This window comes from Lutjanus erythropterus, chromosome 9 (genome assembly GCF_056507025.1).
Source record: "Lutjanus erythropterus isolate fLutEry1 chromosome 9, fLutEry1.hap2, whole genome shotgun sequence".
Lineage (NCBI taxonomy): Eukaryota > Metazoa > Chordata > Actinopteri > Lutjaniformes > Lutjanidae > Lutjanus > Lutjanus erythropterus.
This window is the reverse complement of record NC_139325.1, coordinates 3,565,126-3,585,735: the sequence shown is the minus strand read 5'-3', so window position 1 is coordinate 3,585,735 and position 20,610 is coordinate 3,565,126. Positions and strand designations below refer to the sequence as shown.

The 20,610-nt window shown below is 39.2% G+C and overlaps 1 protein-coding gene across 2 annotated transcripts in view; it reads right to left on the bottom strand.

Annotated features, from left to right (window-relative positions):
• The window catches only part of spire1b (spire-type actin nucleation factor 1b), a 60,728-nt gene that overhangs the window by 27,928 nt on the left and 12,190 nt on the right, over window positions 1–20,610 (bottom strand). For both annotated transcript variants that reach the window (XM_084725960.1, XM_084725961.1), the window contains exons 3-4: window positions 6,281–6,517; window positions 3,623–3,748 (exon numbers count right to left, since the gene is read on the bottom strand). In XM_084725960.1, the coding sequence (XP_084582086.1) occupies window positions 3,623–3,748; window positions 6,281–6,517 (363 nt within the window). The remainder of the gene's footprint in view (window positions 1–3,622; window positions 3,749–6,280; window positions 6,518–20,610) is intronic.

Below are 20,610 nucleotides of genomic sequence, written 5' to 3'. Positions count from 1 at the left end.
TTTTATACAAAACCAAAGGGTAAATATTGCTACAACATGTATCAGCTACCTGTGAAAACTGAAGTAACAAACTTAAGGATGAAAAATCTCTAATGTTGTAAGTGAAGGTAACACTGACAGGAAGTGAACTGATGTGCAGCTCGTAAAACAGATACGTCACACTACAGCGTGCGAGTAGAGAATAGGACCCACATGAATCATGCCTGTCTGACTATAAGCAGTGAGAACCTGAACTCAGCATTTTTGGCAGAATGAGAGTCAGCATGTCTGCAGATATTATCATCTACATGTGACAACAACAAACATGTCAGTCCATCTTCACAGTGACCCACTTCAACCTGTCAGGTGGCAGTGTGTGAGAGCACGGCCTGTCATCCACACACTGCACGGCTGCATCACACTGTTTGGATATTACAACACTAGTGACGTACACTTGGCCAGTTTGTATGAAAGCTGCTGATAGCTGCTTCTTTGTCCTTGTACTCACTATTGTCAAGTTTGACCACTTTCATCCCAGAAAACTGTAAAAAGTACAGATTCAGTCTTTTTTTACTCCAGTGTTTATTTTTGAGAGGGTTGGCAGAGTCACTGTGGGGGGGTGACCAGGGGAGAAATATAGAGTGATATAAAGTAAAAGTTATACGATTTATGCAGGGGAAATAAACAATCAAGAGTTTACTGATTCATTTCAAATCTTTTTTTTTATCAGTTACCAATTATTGTTAATGATTGACAATAATTGTGGGATGTGGGGGAGTGTAAACTGTTTTTGGTTTCTGAAGGGGGGCATGCCAGAAAAAGTTTGGGAAGCACTGCACTAGACAGACAATAACAAGCAGGCAAAGGCTAAATAAGCTATGTAACCTAAATTACCTCAAAATGCAAATTAATATTATCACAAAAATATTATCATTAAAAACACCTTCAAAAACGTCATTTAAAAAAAATCTGTAAGATTTTTTGGTGCAAACTCACTAACTTTTAGGTGAGCAAGAAAAATATAAATAGGCTAATAACTGTTGAGCTATGAGTAACTTAGAGGAGAGGTCCACTAGCCACTAGGCTAATTTATGCAATGTAAAATGCCATAGGCTTAGGTTAATAATGGTGACTAGCAAAAATCAATTGTTTTGTTAATAAGTCAGACAGAGAGCAGTTTTATACTTTTGTTAAATGTTCCTGTTGTTAGCATGCTTTCTGTGTGTTAGCTGAGCAAAGTTCAAGTAAACTTTAGTAGTTATAATTAATTTTAATTATATCTGTGTTGGGTTTTTTAAGACCAAAAGGAGAAAAGAAAGGGGTGCAAACCTCATCTCTAACTAACTGTGTTAGTTGGGTATATGATATCTTTTCATATTAATCACAGGCCCTTGAACTGAATTGATTTGAATCAAAATTGTTTTGTGGCAGATTTTATGGTGTCAGAAAATACTCTATTGTTGTTAAAAATCTACATAATACTGTATCATGATGAAACTTGGGATTTACATCCCTACAAATTAGGGCTTTGTATTAGTACTCAATACCATTCTACCCTCATTGAACAGAACAACCCAGTACCAAGTAGAATCAAAACATATCCAGTCAAACGGTACGTGTATTCAGTCCATGTGTACCCAAATCAAGAAAGAATGGCTATTTGTATGGTTTTGCTTGCAGCCAATTAGAATTGGACTTTTTTGTCTGTGTGATATTTTATGCACAGATCAGATATTTAGCATAAAATGAATGGATGCACATTTGGTGTAAACAGTTTACACGTGACACGTGTCAGGTTATTTTTACATGTTATGCTCAATGAGTGATGCATAAAAAGATGCGGCTGTTAGTCAGAGTTATTGTGTGTTATGTCATAGCTTCAGGAATATAGGCTGTGTGCACTGATGTGTCCATTCATCTCTTTATCCTCAGTCATTACCACGGATGCCTTTCTTCATCAGCTGAGCGCCTCTGCTCTGTCACACAGGAAACACGGCTGTCTGACCGCCCTCTGTCTCCATGTCTCTGTGTGTCTCTGAAGAGTCCATGCCTATTACATGCTACACATCAGGCCTTCCCCGCAGAAGCAATGGTTTATTACTGAAATATGCAAGATGGCTCACTTGGATATGATGTTTATGCTCTGTTGGTTTCCTCATGTGAACCTTTTATACACAGAAGCAGAAAAAAACACTGACATCATACAACCACAGCCTGACTGTCTTCTTTAAAGGCTTAGGCTGCACCAACAAGGATTCATTTTTAAACCAGATTAAATCATGATTTAACTTTAAATAATGTTGCAAAAAACTTTAATACTGGATCAATATTAAAACAGTTTAAATTTAAACCATAAACATATTTACATCTATAAACTTGGGTAATAAATGAAGATTAGTTTTTAATTGTGCAACAGAGCTCTGCTTAATTTTAAAGATTTACTTATTTTAAAAGTAGTTTTCCTAAACTCGGGTTAGAACTTGTCTTAGATTAAATTAATGTTTGTTGATGCAACACAGGAGAAGAAGAAGAAAAAAAGGAGAAATCTGTAATATATTCATCAACACCACAGCTGTGGTGTCCTCCTTTGAAATTTCTATTCCGTGCCAGAATTAATGTTTTTTTGCCCGTTTCACATCATTTAGACAAAAAATTTATGCCGAATGTTCACCAAATGACGTGTCTGTTTGTGAGTCGTAAGAAATGTCGAAGGCGTAGATGTTTATAATGGTTAAACAGTGGACTTTTGTTTTCAGGAAAACGGGCTTATATAAGCTGATCAGCTTACAGTGGAGGACTTGTCCTTGTTTGATACTGTCAGTTAGCGATGTTGCATGCATCCTGCACTCCTGCAGTGTTCCTGCAGCCTGCAGAGTTCTCCTTGAGACTGGAAATGTGAGGGCAGGGGGAAAATACTTGCTTCAACCATAGATGATACATTTAACAGAATTTAAACCTATTTAATATACAGTCTATGGCTCCAAGTAGCTATTTAGACTGCTATTCTCATTTTTGTGTGTGTAATTGCTACATATTGTTCCTTTACGTTAAGTTGTACCTACTATTTTCACTATTGTTTAACACTGTATAACTACTATTTGGTTAACATAAGCAGAATCACCAAACACTGTAGCCTATGTTTGTGTGTGTGTGTGTGTGTGTGTTTGTGTGTGTCTGATGTGCAGTTATTTGTCTTTGCATATGAACGACTGTCACCATATGAACCATCACTTTCACAATACTAACGTGACCCCTGCCAACACTGTCCATGGCGCCCACCGAGAGTGAGAGTCATGTTAATTAGAAGGTGTGTGGAGGGGGTGTAAGGTCACGGTGCTAAATTTTCTAGTGTGACGCCTCTTTATGTCCCTGATGTAAAGGTCAGTGATCATCCTGTAACCTTTCATTAGAGGAGAGCAGAGGGAGTGTCTTTGAATGAGACTGCTGTTATTAAGCAAGGGTTTAAGCATTCGCCATACTCAACCTCATGTTCCTCATGTTCTCCTCTGTAATGCGTAACTAAAACACAGGTCTGATGGCTTTTACTACAATTAATGTGTATAGAAAAAAAGAGCAGGATGAGCCCACAGCCAAGATGATGATGATGATGATGAGGAGGAGGAGGAGGAGGAGGAGGACCCACCTCTTTGGCACTCTTGATCTTCTCCAGGAAAGTGCGCAGCTCCCTGGTTTCTGTGTACAGAGCCCGACACACTGCCTGGTAGTGACTGGGGGCGTCTGATAGGCTGGGCAGATGAGACGTGCACAGCTACAAGGGAGACCAGAAGCAGAGACACTTTTAGTACACAAGGAAAACATGACAGGGAAATTACTGAGAAAATTTCACAAAGTGCAATACAATATGTTTTTTAACCAGTGGATGTTACCAGCCATGTTATTTCGGTATTACTATCACATACTCAACAAGGGGATTTCAGGTTATGTAAAGCACCCTCTGGCAGCCATGTTGGGTGTCCTCAGTGCTCATCTACTTTCTAAAAGTATGATGATGATTTGCATGCTGGTTTTGTTAGGCAACAATGCTACAAAACAAGTGTTGGTCAACTGAGGACACGCCAAGACTTGCATAATCAAGGACTGCCTGAGAGACGGGACAAGGCAAAGGGGAGTCAGAACAGCATGTCATGTTTCTTTTCATTATCAGTTAATCTGCCAGTTATTTCCTGGATAAATTACTGAATTACTTGGTCTATAAAATGTCATGGAATTCTGATTTGTTGTTTATACCCAAAGAAATTCAAATTACAGATGTAAAATAACATTTCAGAAGCTGTGCTCAAGGAATTTTCCTGGAAAGTATTCAAAGGCTTTATTGATTATCAAAATGTTTGCGATTAATTTTCTGTCGATTAACTACAGATGAATAATATGGTAAAAAAAAAATGTCATATTAGGATTATTTTGACAGATTTGCAATTAATGGGAATGATCATTTTTGCATTTTTGCAATTTTATTTATTTATTTATTTATTTATTTATTTATTTATTTATTGGGAGAAAAAAGTTTAAATCATGATGATGTGACATTTGTTGGGGTCTGTACCAAACAAACATGTTTTCTTAAATCTGGAGAATGATATTTATAGGTCAGGACATCTCTGCAGTACTACATTACTTCATTGTAATGCTGTTTTCTCACACAATTTCCCTTTGCAGATTCTGCAATTTGGATCTCATCATCAATCAGCTAGTTAGAGTTTTGCTACTATATATATTGTACATGTATATCTTTTACAGGTCCCTCATGAACGCCTCATGAACTTTTAACCATCGTCAGAATTTGGATTTCTTTTCAACACAGATGAGTCGAGCACATGGGAAATACAGGAAACAGGAAAGGAGAACTGTTACAGGAGCAAAGAGCAAAGAGGGGCGGGACTCTGGAAGGGTCAGTTGTGCAGCCGTCTACATGACAGTTTTGACCTTTCAGAAACAAATTGACTGTATCTGGTTCTTAATTTTTACTCCCAGTTTTCTGTCTGCACCAACAACAAAACAAACCTTTTTCTGATCTCAGGGATCTGTTTTGATCTTGTCAACACCTACACTATATCTGCACTTTGCCAAGTCTGCCCTGCACATCTGCAATATGAACTGGGTGATGTCCAACCATGAAGCCTGGATAAAGGATCTGAAGGACATCGCATAAAAACTGTACCTCAAAAAAACATTTGCAGACTTTTGTAAACAACTGTTATTGCCTGGTGAATTCAGACAACTATGCCTGAGGTGAGCCATGCTGCTGAACAACAGTGATGACAGAATGTCCTTGTCTCTCTCAGAGGAACAGAAGGTACGCTGGGCCATTGCTTGGCATGCTCTTGGCGTCCATTTGTCCAGACGGCATTCCAGTTAGAGACAGTTTCACTAAACGCAGAAAATGTCAGACAATAAGCTTTATCCTGCCCACGTCCTCACACACGAGCAGGAATAATAGGACATGCTGTATCCAGGATCAGTACAAGTGCACTGCAAACAGTTACATTAAGTGAATAAATGTGGCACTGAGTTAAAAACAGTAAATAGTGTTTTCTGTGTCAGCAATGATGAGTACAGTAGGACAAAAGGTAAGCTGAAGGAGCACATAGAGTGGACAGTCTTAGGGTGAAAAACACAGAGACGAGAATCGGAGCCGACAGCTAGCTCGCTGTCAGCCCCGCCAGACTGCCACACTGCTCACACACATCTTCTTGGAGCCCAGTGTGTGTGTGTGTGTGTGTGTGTGTGTGTGTGTGTGTGTGTAACTTGGCCTGTGGTCATTATGTAAACAGTGTGAGGCCATGTGAGGACTGACACAGTGACTCTGTGCTCCATCGGACAGCGGAGATGCATGACTCCTGGCGAGGGTGAGGCTGGCAGCCTCACATTGAAGTGAAAGAAAATGTTCAATATTTTTACATTTTTAACTAAAACTATTAAATTTTTCAGGCACTAAAAAAAGATAAATCAGTTTCACAGCTCACTGTGCCCAATTTTTGATTTTTTTTTTTGTTTGTTTTTAACATTCAACTTCTGGCTTATCCAAAGAGAGGTAAATGCTCAGGCTCAAAACTCAAAAATCCATTGTAGTACGTTATCTCGAAATTTTAAGTTGTCTCAACTAATTTTTTTTTACAGTGTAGTAGTTAATCAACAACCTGATCAGTAACTTAAACCTTTTACAAATTAACATTTAAACACATAACAGCTGCATTAAAATTAGTTGTCTTTGACAATATGGAGACAAATTAAAATAACACGTTTGATAATCCACAGTCAGTTGCTCAGCTACTGCACCAACCTTGAGGATGTCTCTGTAGCCATGAACACTGGAGATGTTGTCAGGGTCATCGTCTGCCTCGTCCTCTTCCTCTGTGGCCTCGTAGCCTTCGTCGGGGCAGGCGTCCTTCTCGGCCTCGGCCATGTTGGTCATGAGGTCGATGAGTTGCTCCAGAGGAGGGCTGAGCTCCCGCTCCTCGTTCTCCTTCAGCCCGTAATCCAGGGCCTTGTAGATCATGATCCCCAGAGACTCGATCACCTGAGAGACAACCAGGATGTAAAATCACATGATCTGCACTCGCTCTTGTACATACTGTACCACATTTGCATTACAGTTATTTTAATACGATTATCTGCATGATTGCATCTATGAGCACTATGTTAGTTCCATCTATGGATCTTATACATTGATGACTCACAATCACATAGGTTGCACACATTTTAAGTCAAATCTAGTTTATTAACCGGTATCTGATGATGGATGCAAGAATATTAAGCAAATGACAAAATCATTTAAAATAATGCATCATTTGTTGTGTTTTCTACATCATTCTGTTGTTCTTCTGCCACATAATAAAAACAAATATGGACTTCTGTCTTTGTTATGCAATATGATCCTCTTGTGTGTGCCAGGCCTGAGCTGAACAGCTGTAATATGGTGACCTCATGACTCGACCCCAGATGAGAGAGAGCTCCCTCCGCCATTCACACACACGTAAATATACACGCTCACTGGCATTTGACAGGCTGACGCTGGAAGCAGATTACTGGTAGTAGATCTTGTGATTAACTGATGCATGAAGGAAAACACCATCATCACGTCATACGTGTCCCCATCTCAGTCTTTTAAAGGATGATGGGATTCCGAAGCGTGGGCCGAGATATTTACAAGGTCATCTGCTACTTGTTTGTTGTGTGAGATTCATCCAGGACTGAAGTAAAAAAACAAATTTCTAGAATTAAATTCTCACACCTGTAGGTTTGAAAGGTGGCCTTCACCCACTATTTATCATACAGTCTATGGATGATGGGCATGTAGCAAATAGTCAGTTTATCTTTCTGCTGAAAACAGTGGCTTGCTGTACTGGAAAAAATGCAGATCATAGCAGTGAAAGTGAGACTGAAGTTCAGGCCATACAATTAAAACAATGAGCTGAAAGATGTTTTTTTTAAAAAAAAAAAAAAGCTCTGTCGAGCTGAGGGGAACTGCACAGTCAAGCATGAATCACATCTTTTTTATAGACCTATTTCTCTAATAAAAGTATTGATTAGCTTTATATGGTCATCTTTGTATGAGCTCAGCTTTTACTAAATACCTTTTCACTGCTTTCATGCTGTAACCACAGGGATAATTATTCAAACACAACAATACATAAATGAATGCAGATTTAGCCAAGCTTCTGAAAACTGCTTTATGAAACCATACTATTGTTTTTAGATCCAGGATGAAGGATTCAGCCGAGTAACAACATCTCATTTTATCACATCTGTGTGATCAAGAACTCAAACCCAGAAGACAAACAATAAGCACACATGGACTTGGGGAAAACAAAAGTTTGGTGGCATCACACATTAGCCTCTCTCAGGTCTTAAAAGTTTGATGTTTCCACCTGCACTTGAACACATCGACAAGCCAAACCTTATTAATTTTCACTGTAATACAATCTATTCTTTTAACAATAATATAATATAAATTTGGCAAAAAAAAGAATTACTAAATGTTTATAATAATGATTAAGTCATATTTCAACATTGCAAGTTAATGTTCATGTCAAGATTGATTAATGACATAAAATTCAGTTGTTCTACACTCAAATAAGGTACAAATGCAGCAGAAACTATTTTTATAAGAGCACACTACATGATATCTGATACTCAATTATATGTGTTTAATATATAGTCCTCTATTATGTCTTAATATGTCTCATAGACTATGCATTGCTGCCACAGAATATGCAATAAATTGCTGTGGAGGGAATGCACCATTTTTTTTTTGCATTTTTTGTTATGATAAATCAACTAATTGATCATTAATGTTACATTGGCACACAATTTGCAACCCTCGCTCATTTGCTACAAACATCACTATAAGGAAAACTTCCTGGATGGTGAAAATAATGCATTTTTAACCTAAAAACAGTAATTTGTTTTATTAAAATGTTTGGCAGTAAGATAAAATATATGGGGATGTTAAAAGTTAAAACACATAATATTATTTGTGCTCCAGTGGTTGGTGCTCAGGAGATGCTATGCTTCAGTATAGCACTCAATCTGGCCTGGAATTGGAGAGTCATGGTGGATAAAGACAGCAATGCCAAAGCCAAGACAAAAGACAAGAGTGGGAAATCACAAAGGGGATTATTCTGCAGCCCTGAGCACTGAGAAAAGACTGAGACAGAGCGAGACAGCACATAAACCACTGAGAGGAAAGAAACTGAAAAAATGGGGAATGATGCAGGAAGGACTGAGACAGAGGAGGATCAGGAGACAGACGACGGGAAAAAGAAGCTGTGAATGAGATGATGGGAGTCAGTGAGCGGATCAGAGAGGTGCAGACATGAAGATCAAGGGCAGATCAATGGACATTCACGTAGGGGGGAGGAGTCATATGAAAGATCTGTCTGTCCCCATCCTCTCCCCCATCAGAGCTGGGTTTCCTCAGGGGAGGAGGTTGAATGCCACCTCTTTGTCTAAGCTCCACCCGGATCCACACTCAATGATATATGAAACCGTGCAGGCAGGCAGGCACACACACACACACACACACACACACACACACACACACACACACACACACACACACACACACACGAACACACACTCCCCCAGGGACCTGCTGTAACCTCAGGCTATGACTCAGAGATGCTCAGCCTGATCCTGTTGTAGAAAAAGTGACAGATTTGGATTGTTCTGCTCTGCCCAGCAGCTAATGCTTTTATGTGGCAAGTATGTGGATTTTCAGGCTTCGGTTTCTTATCTTATCTAAAATCCACGTCTTCAAGAATTCAGTCAAAAACATGAACAGTATCTGATCTGCAAAAAAAGATTCACTTAAAAGGAAGAAGATTTTTCCAATATTTTCACTTTCCCTTTATTCACTGGACTGATGAAGTTGACTGATTAGTGTTTTTGTTTTTTATCTGACAGGAGAAGCAGCTGCAAATTAAACTTTCAATTTCATGGAGATTAAAGGCTAGATTGGGAGGCTAACAGCGGCGAACTGCGACTGTTAGAGCTCACCATATGCTTCTTCAATACTATAATATAAATGAAATATAAATATAACATGAAATTATATTTGTAGGATGTCTAAGTTTGAATCTTACCTTTTCAATATCCTAGTAATTATTCTGCAGATAGAAACAGTAGTGATGGTTTTCCCTTGTCACAGTCTCACATTGTGCACACTTCAGTTTACCCCGTCATCATATCAGTGTTAGACAGAATCTTGTTTATGCTGTCAATCAAGTCTGAATGAGCCTGAAGGAGTCATTCCTTACACATTCTTCACAAATTATTAACTGCAAACTGTGACTGATTGCAGGAAATGAGAACTCTCCCTGTGACTGTGAGGCGCCTGAACATGAAGCCAGCTACAGCAAACATGTCTCAGTCCACTCAGAAATCTCTGCGACTGGTTCCCAGGCTCACAGGCGACCGAGCAGAATGATGGGATGGAAGGGAGGAAGGGGAGGAGAGAAGGAAAAAGGGGAAAAACAAAGAGAGAAGAGGATGAAGATGTCAACCAGAGGAGATTTGCCGGTGATGCAGAGTGCAGCAGTGGCCATCATCACGGGCGAGAACAACATCAAACAGCTCGGCTTAAATATCAGCATTCCTGTCACGGAGAGCAGGCGAACCAGCCAAAGGGCCAAAATAAAAACCAATGTGACGCACAGGGGAATGTTTTTACATTGTTTCCTGAAGCCACTTCATCTGTGTTGTCCTCATAACCTCACCTGAACTCTTCATTAGTGGCCTCATGAGACAGACTGGGTTTACAGCCAAATCTTGTTGAAACAGAGATACATATTTAATCCTTATTTTATTTGATTTCTCACACTATTCATACACTCTTAGAAACAAGGGTTCCAAAAGGATTCTTCTTGAAGGGCTGAGATTCAGAAGAATCCTTTTTTGAAGAAAAAAAGCTTTGTCAAGGGTTCTTTGTAAGACTAATGATCGCATTAAGAACCCTTTTCATCCAGAGAACCCTTTCTTAAAGGATTGCTGAAATCCTTGAAGAACTCTTTCATGAAGGCTTTTTTGTACCATAAAATGGTTCTCAGTAGAACTCCCTAGATAAGATTGGTTCAAGGTAAAAGGAATATAAAAAGGTTCTTGATAGAATCCCTTGACTATGTTCTAGATAATAACCTTGGAATACAAAAGGGCTCTTGGTAGAACCCCTAGGTGAGTTCTAGATGAAAACCTTTGGAATATAAAAAGTTCCCAAAGAACAGCCTGACTGTGTTCTAGTTAAAACCTTTGGAATATCAAAAAGTTCTCCGTAGAATCCCCTTGGTGGGTTGTAGATAAAAGCCTCAGAATACAAAAAGGTTCTCGGCAGAACACCCGGACTGTGTTCTAATTAAAACCTTTGGAATATAAAAGGGTCCCAGATAAAACCCCCTGATTGTCTCCTAGTTAAAACCCTTGGAATATAAAAAGGTTCTCAATAGAATCACATTACTACATTCTAGATAAAACTCTTGGAACACAAAAGGGTTTTTGGTAGAACCCCTGGGTGGGTTCTAGATGAAAACCTTTGGAATATAAAAAGGTTCCCCAAGAACATCTTGACTGTCTTCTAGTTAAAGCCCTTGTAATATGAAATGGTTATCCATAGAATCCCCTTACTATGTTCTAGATAAAACCTTTGGAAAACAAAAGTGTTCTTGGTTGAAGCCCTTGGTAGATTCTAGGTAAAACCCTTGGAATACAGAAGTATTATTGAAAGAACCCCCTGACTGTGTTCTAGATAAAACCCTAGGTATATAAAAATGTTATCATAAGAACCCCCTGGATGGGATCTTGTTACACCCTGTGGACTGGTCCTGGAAAGAACCCCCAGAGAGGGTTCTGGGTGGAACCATTATACCAAAAAACTGTAGAACCTGTAGAACTTCTCATAGGGGGGTTCTGGGTGGAACCTTTCACAGATGATTCTAGGCATAACTCTTTATGTTGGTTTATAGGTAGAACTCTCTGAATGGCTTCCAAGCACTAACTTTATAAAAGGTTCTACCAGAACCCAAACAGAGCATCTTTCTTTCTAAGAATGTCTTGCTGATAACGTGATGGCAAAGGATAAATATGTGATGATGGTTCTCCCACGATGCAGTCGTAATTCTCTTCAGTTACCTGCCTGCTGGCTTTAACTGACATAGTGCTGTCTCCTAACAGACAGCACTATGTCACATTCAAGGCCCCTCTCTCTGACCTACAGCCAATATCCATCTACCATCCACCTACATGTCTGCTATTATCCTGAGGGACAATTACATAACAAACTGCAGTAATTCATAAAGGGACACCTGAAAGTTATGTCCAGGTGTCAAGGTTGAATTTCACTACAGATTTCAGACGCAACAGTAATATATGACCTCAGGTGGACACCAACCAGATATGATGTGACAACAGAGGCTTTATGCTGACAAGAGTACCTAAGTATAACATGTAACCTTTGTCCCAGAGTGGTACATTACAAATGATGTAAGAGGACCCTCTGGGTTTATATGACCAAGTGTCTGCTGCCATGTATTTACAACTGTATGAGACTGTGCAGAGGTTCAGAGGAAATTATTCAAAGCTGATGTAAAGCACTAATAAACATGTACTCTGAGTTTGAATTAACCACCCAGCCAAATTTTAATGATTAAAAAACTCACTAAGTATATTTAACGCTGTTTCCTGTGAAACTCCAGCAGTGTTTTGTGGACTGAAAAACTAAACCCGACCTTCAATCAGCATGAGGGTGAGTAGATAATGGCTGAATTTTCATTTTTGGTTGATTTATCCCTTTAAGTGAAGTGCTGGGCTGATTTGGACTGAGAGAGTCACTTAAGGGACATTCATAACTGACCATTAGGGAGGGTGAGCCTTTTCAGAAACTACTTTCTAAGAAAGACTAAACTAAACTACAAAGCTCATCTAATCAATATCTTTACAACACTTGATCAACAAGTGACCTCTTAAAATAAATTGTTTGACTTATCATCATAATTGAGCCTTTAGCTGTTTAATATGCAAACATTTGAAGTTGGATCACAAACAGCCGGTGTTGATCCATCCTTGTGCTTGAACCATTACCTGCCCTATTATATATTGTATTGCTTTTCTAATTTTCTTAGGCATGAATTGATTTATTTAAAACACACTGAACATAGTGGTTGTTGCAGTTGCTTGCCATCCTGCGGTTGCTTGCAGATGGCTTGTCAACTGTGGGGTCAAAATTAAAACAGCTAAGCTGGCTCTGTCTGAAGGTAACAAAATGTGTCGACCAGCGCCTCTGCTAAGGCCATGCCCAAGTATTGTTCAAGATGTGTCTCTCTCTCCTGTTCCTGTCCCTCACTCTCCTGCCTCCTGGATCCCTTTTCAACCTGCCTCACCTGCCATCAATCAGCTAATCACCTCTGCTGTATATCAACCTCAGCTCTTCTCTTATTCATCCCCACATCATCGTATCATCACTCATCTGCCTGCCAGCTCACCGGCCAGCTACCAAGCAGCCTGCTACCTCCAGCCAGCACCCTGCCCAGCCGGTCCCAGCTATCTCCCCTCTCATTCCACCTCTATTTCCCCACTAGCCTCTTCAATAAATCACCTCAATTCTTCAAACCATTAAATCTGTGTTTTGTCCACATTGCAACCATAACAACAAGCATGTTGTATCCTGTACGTTAAATCTGTACAAAAAACTAAAATAAAAAAAAAAAATATGGATTTACATTATGTGCCAAGCTATTTCGTCCTGAAGTCTCTGCTGGTTGCCTGGCAACCCATAGTGATGACAAGACTGGCTCCAGCTATAGATTGATGACATAGATATCAGAGTGGTATCGATCTTCTAATCTCTGCAAAAAAAAAAAAGATCCAAAATCTTGAACTGTTCCTTAACGTTTCTTTTTCTTTTTATGTCCAACAACATTTGAAAAGCTATAATATTCTATTAAACATTATATTTAAGAGAAAAATCTAATCAAATGTGCCAAATGACTGACTGAAAAGATTAGATTGATCGATCCATCTAAATTTCAATTGGTTTGTTTTCTGTGTCCTTGATTAATCAGTTAGTCAACTCATCATTTCAGCACTAGTTATCAATAGTCCACACAAAATGAAATCGAGCTTTGGAAAATGTCGCAAATTTATTGAGAGCAAATTCCATGAGTGAATGACGCTGAGAGAAAAGCCTGCGATAACACTGCTGCCATCACACTGGATCACGCGTGGCGAGGAGGCTGGCAGTAAACTGGTACACTGGGACCTGCCAAAGGGACGTTACGGTCTTCACTGCATTTTTAGCTGACTCTCACAAAGACGCCAGCTGTTAAAGGCTCTGAATCAAATTAGCCTTAGTTTATGTAGCTTTGTGTGATTCCCACGGACCAAACACCACAGCCAGTTGTGCTAATTAAATGCTAAGTGTGATCTATGAGATCTAACCTTCCATCTATCACAGGTTAGCCAACCAGCAGAGGATTACCAGAATCAGCACAAACTGCTCAGAATTAAAGGATTGTAAAACAATGTGAGGATTATTAGAACATTTATATTTCCTCATTAGCAGGTTTACAATAATTAGGTCATGGCAGTGAAATTAAACAGGAAATGAGCTTGATTAGTGTCCTTTTAAAGGGACAGTTCAGCCCAAAATCAAAACTACATGTTTTTCCTCTGGCCTGTGGTGCTATTTATCCATCTAGATTTTTTCGGTGTGAATTGCAGAATTTTGGAGATAACCAGAGTCTCTTTCCAAAAATCATGACCTGGTTACTCAAGATTATCCACAGACCTTGCTGTGAGTAGTTTCATGTAGGAACTACTTCCTTTCCTGTAAAATGAAAGTGGTTCTGGTGGATTCAACTGTACACCATGTGTCTTAATTGTGCATGTTGCACAAATTAATCATGTTTATTAATATGACAAAGCTGCGGTTAAGATGTGGGTAGGTTTAGGGACAAAAACCCTTGGTTAGGATGTGGGAAAGATCGTGGTTTGGGTTAAAATGATCACTCCTGTGAGATATTTCACTTCCTCTCTGCTCTGTGTATGCTCATCCATGGGCTCCAAACACACACACACACACACAGCAGAGGATAGACAAGTTGCTAAGGTTGACAGCAACTGTAACTGCAATAAATGCTTCCCAAATAGAGTAATATATTAATGTAATCCATCTCTCTCCTTTGCTCTGTGTGCTTCTGTCCATAGACTCCACACACACACAGTGTAACAGTGGAGAGACAGTTACTCAGTTACAAAGTTACTCTGGTTGGCAGTAACTTGTTACATTACTGTAACTGCAATAAAAGCTTTCCAAAAAGTGTTTTATTCATGCAATCCATCTACAACCACAGACAGACAGATGTTGACTCTAAACTAGTTGATCCTAAGCTAGCTAGCTAGTGAGTTAGCTTCCAAAACATGTATGTCTTGCATATTGCATCAGTTGCCATAATGTAAGTGGTTAGCATGCGAGCTAATACTAATATCTGTTTCTGCAGGTCTGTGCTTCATACGATCACACCGTCAGTTAACCCTGTGTATGTGTTAGCATTGTCCAAACTTCTCTCTCCAGCTCTGGGCTATATGACCACTTATCCAGCTCTACCCTAATGTCCAAAGTCATTTCTGGTTCCAAAACACCAAGACAGTGACAGCCGTAATGCCAAAATCAAGGCTTCAAAACAGTAGTCCAGGGGTGACATCACAGTGGCTCTGTACACCATCTATTATACATTCTACAATGTTGATATGTTTCATTGGATAAATAAAACATGTGACCTGCTGGTGGCACTAGCTGAAGATTTAGGCATTCAATGGGCATTTTAGTCCAGTCACACCAAATATTTTGTGGTGGGCCCAAAGAGCACCACAGCAGAATGTAGTACTAGCACAGTTTGACTTTTTAATTGTTTAACACTAAGCAATGAAGCTAAAGTAATATTCTTCCTTGCTTCCCTAGGACTGTCATAATATCTGCCAACCAATCCAGCCAACCAATGTTCATGTACTCTGCTATGGACAGTTAATTAAAACTGACAATGAAACTACATTTTTACAGGAAAAATAAAACCTATTTTAAATTACATTTCAGTGACCTCATAGTTTATTTTTATTGGAAATTTTATGGTATTTTGACTGATTTCTTTTTTTTTTTTATTTTAGTAGATGCCTTGGTGTACCACTAGAGGGAGCTCAAGTACATCCAGAGGTACTCTAATTTGAAAATCTAGGCTGTATTGTATCAAATCCATCCAAATATCTGTCAGGGCCATCCTCCAGATTGGACACATTGAATAAGGTTTCATATAACTGGAGGAACCACACAAAGGAATGCAGAATACTTAACTCGTCATCTAACAAACCTCCTAATGTGATTACATAGTGGCAGAATCAATTGGTCCAGTTCATAACCAGTTACATTAGTCTTAAGTTGAACACAACTGACTGGATAATGAAGACAGACAGTACACTTGTTGAACCTGTTTATATAAAGATATTCCCATGATGATAAGAAACAGGCGTCATACTGCATGTCGATTCATCGTGACGCAGATAGAAGCGTGAGTTATTCCCCAAAGGCACCAACAAACGCTGAGGAGATTCCTTTCTCAGACTCCTGCGCCTGACTTTGACCTCTGACTGTCATATGACTGAGACATCGCGGAACCCACATAACTTCACATACAGAACAGAGAGAGCACTTGAACTGCAGCACATAGATTTTTACACCTTTGATGTTTGTTTTTATCGCTCTTCTATGCAGCTCTTGTCATTCTTGAGAATTGGGACAAATAATGTCCTACCATAAAAACTTAAATAATTATTAATAGCAACACTCTAATTTCATTTTTTTGGTGAAAATTTATTCTTCTCCAGAAACACCTTTGTCCCAGGCAAGAATACACAACTTCGAAGAATTTAAAAATGTGTTAAAAGCGTTCAGAACCTAAAACTAACAAAACCTACTAATTAAATAGGCATACAAATCTGCTATTATAATCATCTTTGTTTGTTGTTAAAATAGCTCTGAATGTAGTACGTTGGCCCATTAAAGTTGTGTCCAATATTTCCTTCAGCTCTGTCAGATTTTTACTAAAACATGATTTAATCAGGCATAAACAAGATTATCTTTATCCTAAAGATCCCTGACTCACCGCCTGGTTTAAAAAAGGCAAGAAAACTGGTCAAGCACTGGTAAACTTTCTATTTTTTTGACAAATTCATGAAGTAATTTGCTATCAGATGCATTTCCACCATTACGTCAACTCTGTAGCCCTTCTAAATCAAAGCTAAATAAGAATTATGTTTTTAAAATGTGTATTTTGATTAACATTGTCATATTTTGTCAACTCTGTAAGATGTCAACTCCATCAGATTTTCCATTTGATGGAGCTGACGTCAACGTTAAAAAAAACAAGCAAAATAATGAGGAGGAGATTGGCTTATAGCCAAGAGTCTGATCTTTTAAAATATATTTTCCATCATAATTGAAAAGTAAAAATCAAAAAAACGTTTAAATACAGTTTTGTCTCAATTCTCAAGAATGCAGGATGTGCTATTTCTCTTTTTCCATGTGCATGTGTGGAAGACATAAGCATACTATCCTATTCCTGCCACACACTTTCAAACTCCTGACTGAATTTTCTGTTTATGTTCAACACTGAATGTGACATTAAACTCTAATCCCTTCTCAGACTTCAAAGCTCAGACATGAAGAGAGAACGGTGCATGCACAGTTAAACTTTGACAGAGGGGAATGTGACCAGGCATAATCCCCAAATTTCTGACGTTACACTGCATCACGGGACCAGGAGGGTCGAGCTAGTATGGCTGCAGGGGCCACCAGCAAATTCCTTGCAAAAGCTAGCATGTAAAAAGGAGGCAATGTGTATCTAAATAAAACAATTGTCACATTTGAGAGTTAGCATGCAAAACTGCAAACAAAAATTAGCAATTTTCCAGTGAATTTAGCCGCAGCAATTATTGTACAAGAAGAGCATTATGCTGCACCCCGCTGTGCTCAGAACTTGGCTCACTGACTCTGAGGAAAACAGCATCATCTGACATTCACAGACACATCATTTGCTAGAGTTCACGCTGTTTGAAGCCATGTGCAGATAATGTGTGTCAGCATTGACTACACATGTGTTCCTGTTCATCCCGCTTTGGGCTGATTCCACACTGTATGGCAGCAGAGCGCCTCTGCTGCAGGATTTAATGCCGTCAAGCATCAAGCAGCTCCAGCAACTTGCCAGTAGTTTTGTCAGCCAGTGTGTAACACACTGTATTGTGAGAACTCATTTCTAGTGCAAAGCTGCTTAGCAGGGATTTGTCTATGCAGTTTCCCATTCTCTGCTCCTACGGGGGAACTGAGTGTGTGTGCTCAAGTTATTTGCTGTCCATCTGTTTTCTCAGCTCTATTACGCAGCAATCTAGCTCCAGAGCCCCTTCAAAACCCCTGCACATTGTCTCTAATGAACTGGGAAGAACTCCCGAGTCAATGTGCAACCTAACATACACAAAATATTCAGACCAAATTCATTTATCAGCCTTGAATTCCACTAGTCAAAGAGTTCTCTGCAGGCTGAAATTATTCCATCAACAACATGCAGCAAAATATTCCTGAAAGGCAAACGCACAAGACCTAATCCCTCTGTACTGTAAGACCTATTTCCACAAGCTATTATCACAGCAATTAACAGCAGCTGATGATAGCACAGAGAGTGTGTGTGTGGAGGAGGGATGATTTTTACGTAGCCCTTTAATTAGGTCTGAAACTGCTCCCCGAACAGTCATCAAACAGGAGGCGTTGCTGGGTGACATCTCTAACCAGTCAATCAGGGGAGCCAGCAGGGAGCCTCTGGGTGTTAGAGTGGAGAAAATGACTGAGCGAAGACACAAGCTGACAGAAGACAGACTGGACACATGAGGCCAGCAAGTGGTCTTTCATACTGACAGCGTTTGTCTTATATCTTGTTGTAAAATGTACAACTAGCAGCTAACAAAAATTAGTAAGAGAATAGTTGAACAATTACGCATATTCACTTTTTAGCAGAGACTTAGATTAGAATATACATCTCTGATGTCTATAAGGCTGGCCCCACACTACGGGAGTTTTAAAATCCTAACAGATTTCAAAATTTGTTAGGAACCACACACATCGGATAAACTTCAGAGATAGTCTTGTGTCTGATCTCAAACACCCACACACTACAAGATTTGAAAATAATGGCACATGACAGACCATATAATATATTATCAAGATTATCTGTGTACGATCTCACATGATATCATGAAGAATGTGATCTTGCATAATTTCATGTGGAAGCAGATGTAACCAATAAAGATGGATGTAGTGGAGCAACTTGCCATAGTAATATTTGGGGAGACGCAGTCAACACAGCTTGGAGGTGAGATTTTAATAGTTTTGTTATCTGCTCTAAGTCGTATGCAAGCTAATGTTAGCAGCAAGGGCTAGAGTTTACCCTTGCTTGGCAACACCTCTCTTTCTCCTCTGTACTGACATAATTATCATAAATATCAAACATGTTTGAAATGATCATGGCAGTCCTGATGATCTGTAAACCCCTCACACTGCTGGACAATCTGGGCCAAACATCATCACCAACTTGAGGTCCAGATTTCTTCGTGCTAAATCTGAGAAATCGGCTTGAACTCCGGTAGTGTGGAGCCAGCATTTGTTAAATATGACACTAGGTCGGAGATGATTAGCGTAGCTTAGCATAAAGACTGTAAGCAGGTCATAACGTTAGCCTGGTTCTTTCCAGAGTTAATAAACAAGCATTTCAAAAGCTCTAACACTATATATCTCATTTGTTTAATCTTGCCACAAACAGACAAGCATGACTTGTAATAGTAGTAACATGTATCATGCAATGATGCATGTTACACTTGACAAAAAACTGACTAGCACCCATTTACATTTGGCTTTTGCTTTCAGAGGGAAAAAGTACAAACAGTATTCATTCCCAGGTCAAATGCCTCTGCAGTAATCATGGGTATTTATCAACTCAAGCTCTGATCAGCAGTGATGGAAACATGACACCAGGGTAAACGCGCAACTTTTCAACCCTTTTCTGGCAGAGGCAATGAAGGTTTGTTGCCTCTGTCTGTAACCCATGCAACTCTTTTGCCCCTTTTCCATCCTATGTGCTGTTTTGGCTTGACTCAGTTTGACTCGATACAGCTCAGCAGAGATATTCCTCTCCACGACAACAGGGCCACCCATTTGAAGGTGTGTTTTTGTAGTGATGACACACTTTTCTTTCATTTACTGTAAATTCTTCACAATAAAAGTCCCCTGAAATTTATATTTTTTATTGTGAAGCACAAAAACAATGAAATATTGGATTTTCATCAGTAGTAACTTAACAAGGCTTCAGACACACAGCTGACAGTGAACATGAGACAGTAAAATAAAACAGATACCTAAATGTACAAACAGAAACTAAACTTCAAACCACAGAGATTCAGTCAGAAGCTGCAAAAGTACTGAGAGCTGAACACAGACACTTTTAAAACTCTGGTCTTCAGCACAGTCATGAGTTGAGTCTCGGCTTTGTGGTGTGTTCTTGATGTCGAAGATGATACATCAGGAAAAAAACTTAAGGCAAACTTCCCAAACGAATGGGAAAGAAGTCAATCACCTATTTTTGGGATTTTTAAAAACCCACTACTTGCTGTAAAAACAATTTTAGCGAGCTTTAGAGGAACTCATTTTTGAAGAAACCAGACTAGCTGTTTCCCCTTGTTGACAGACCTAATGCTAAGCTAAGCTTATTGCTCTCTGACTTGAGCTTGATACATCATATACTTACATGAGTGGTGTTGATCTTTTAATCTTTTTTTATCTCTTTTCATCAGCTCTCAGCCAAGAGAGAAATATGAAACTATTTCTTCAAGGTATTACCCTCTGTCCACTGGTCCAATGACAGTAACATGTTAGCATCAACCATCAACACCTGCATGATGATTTTTTTGCCTTGAATTTATATGTGTAATACTGAGTTTAAAGCTTACAGTGAAACAAATTGCCTAATGATAAAAATGCACTTGAATTGCTGTAGTTTTATTTATTAAAGGTATTAGTTTAAGCAGCAG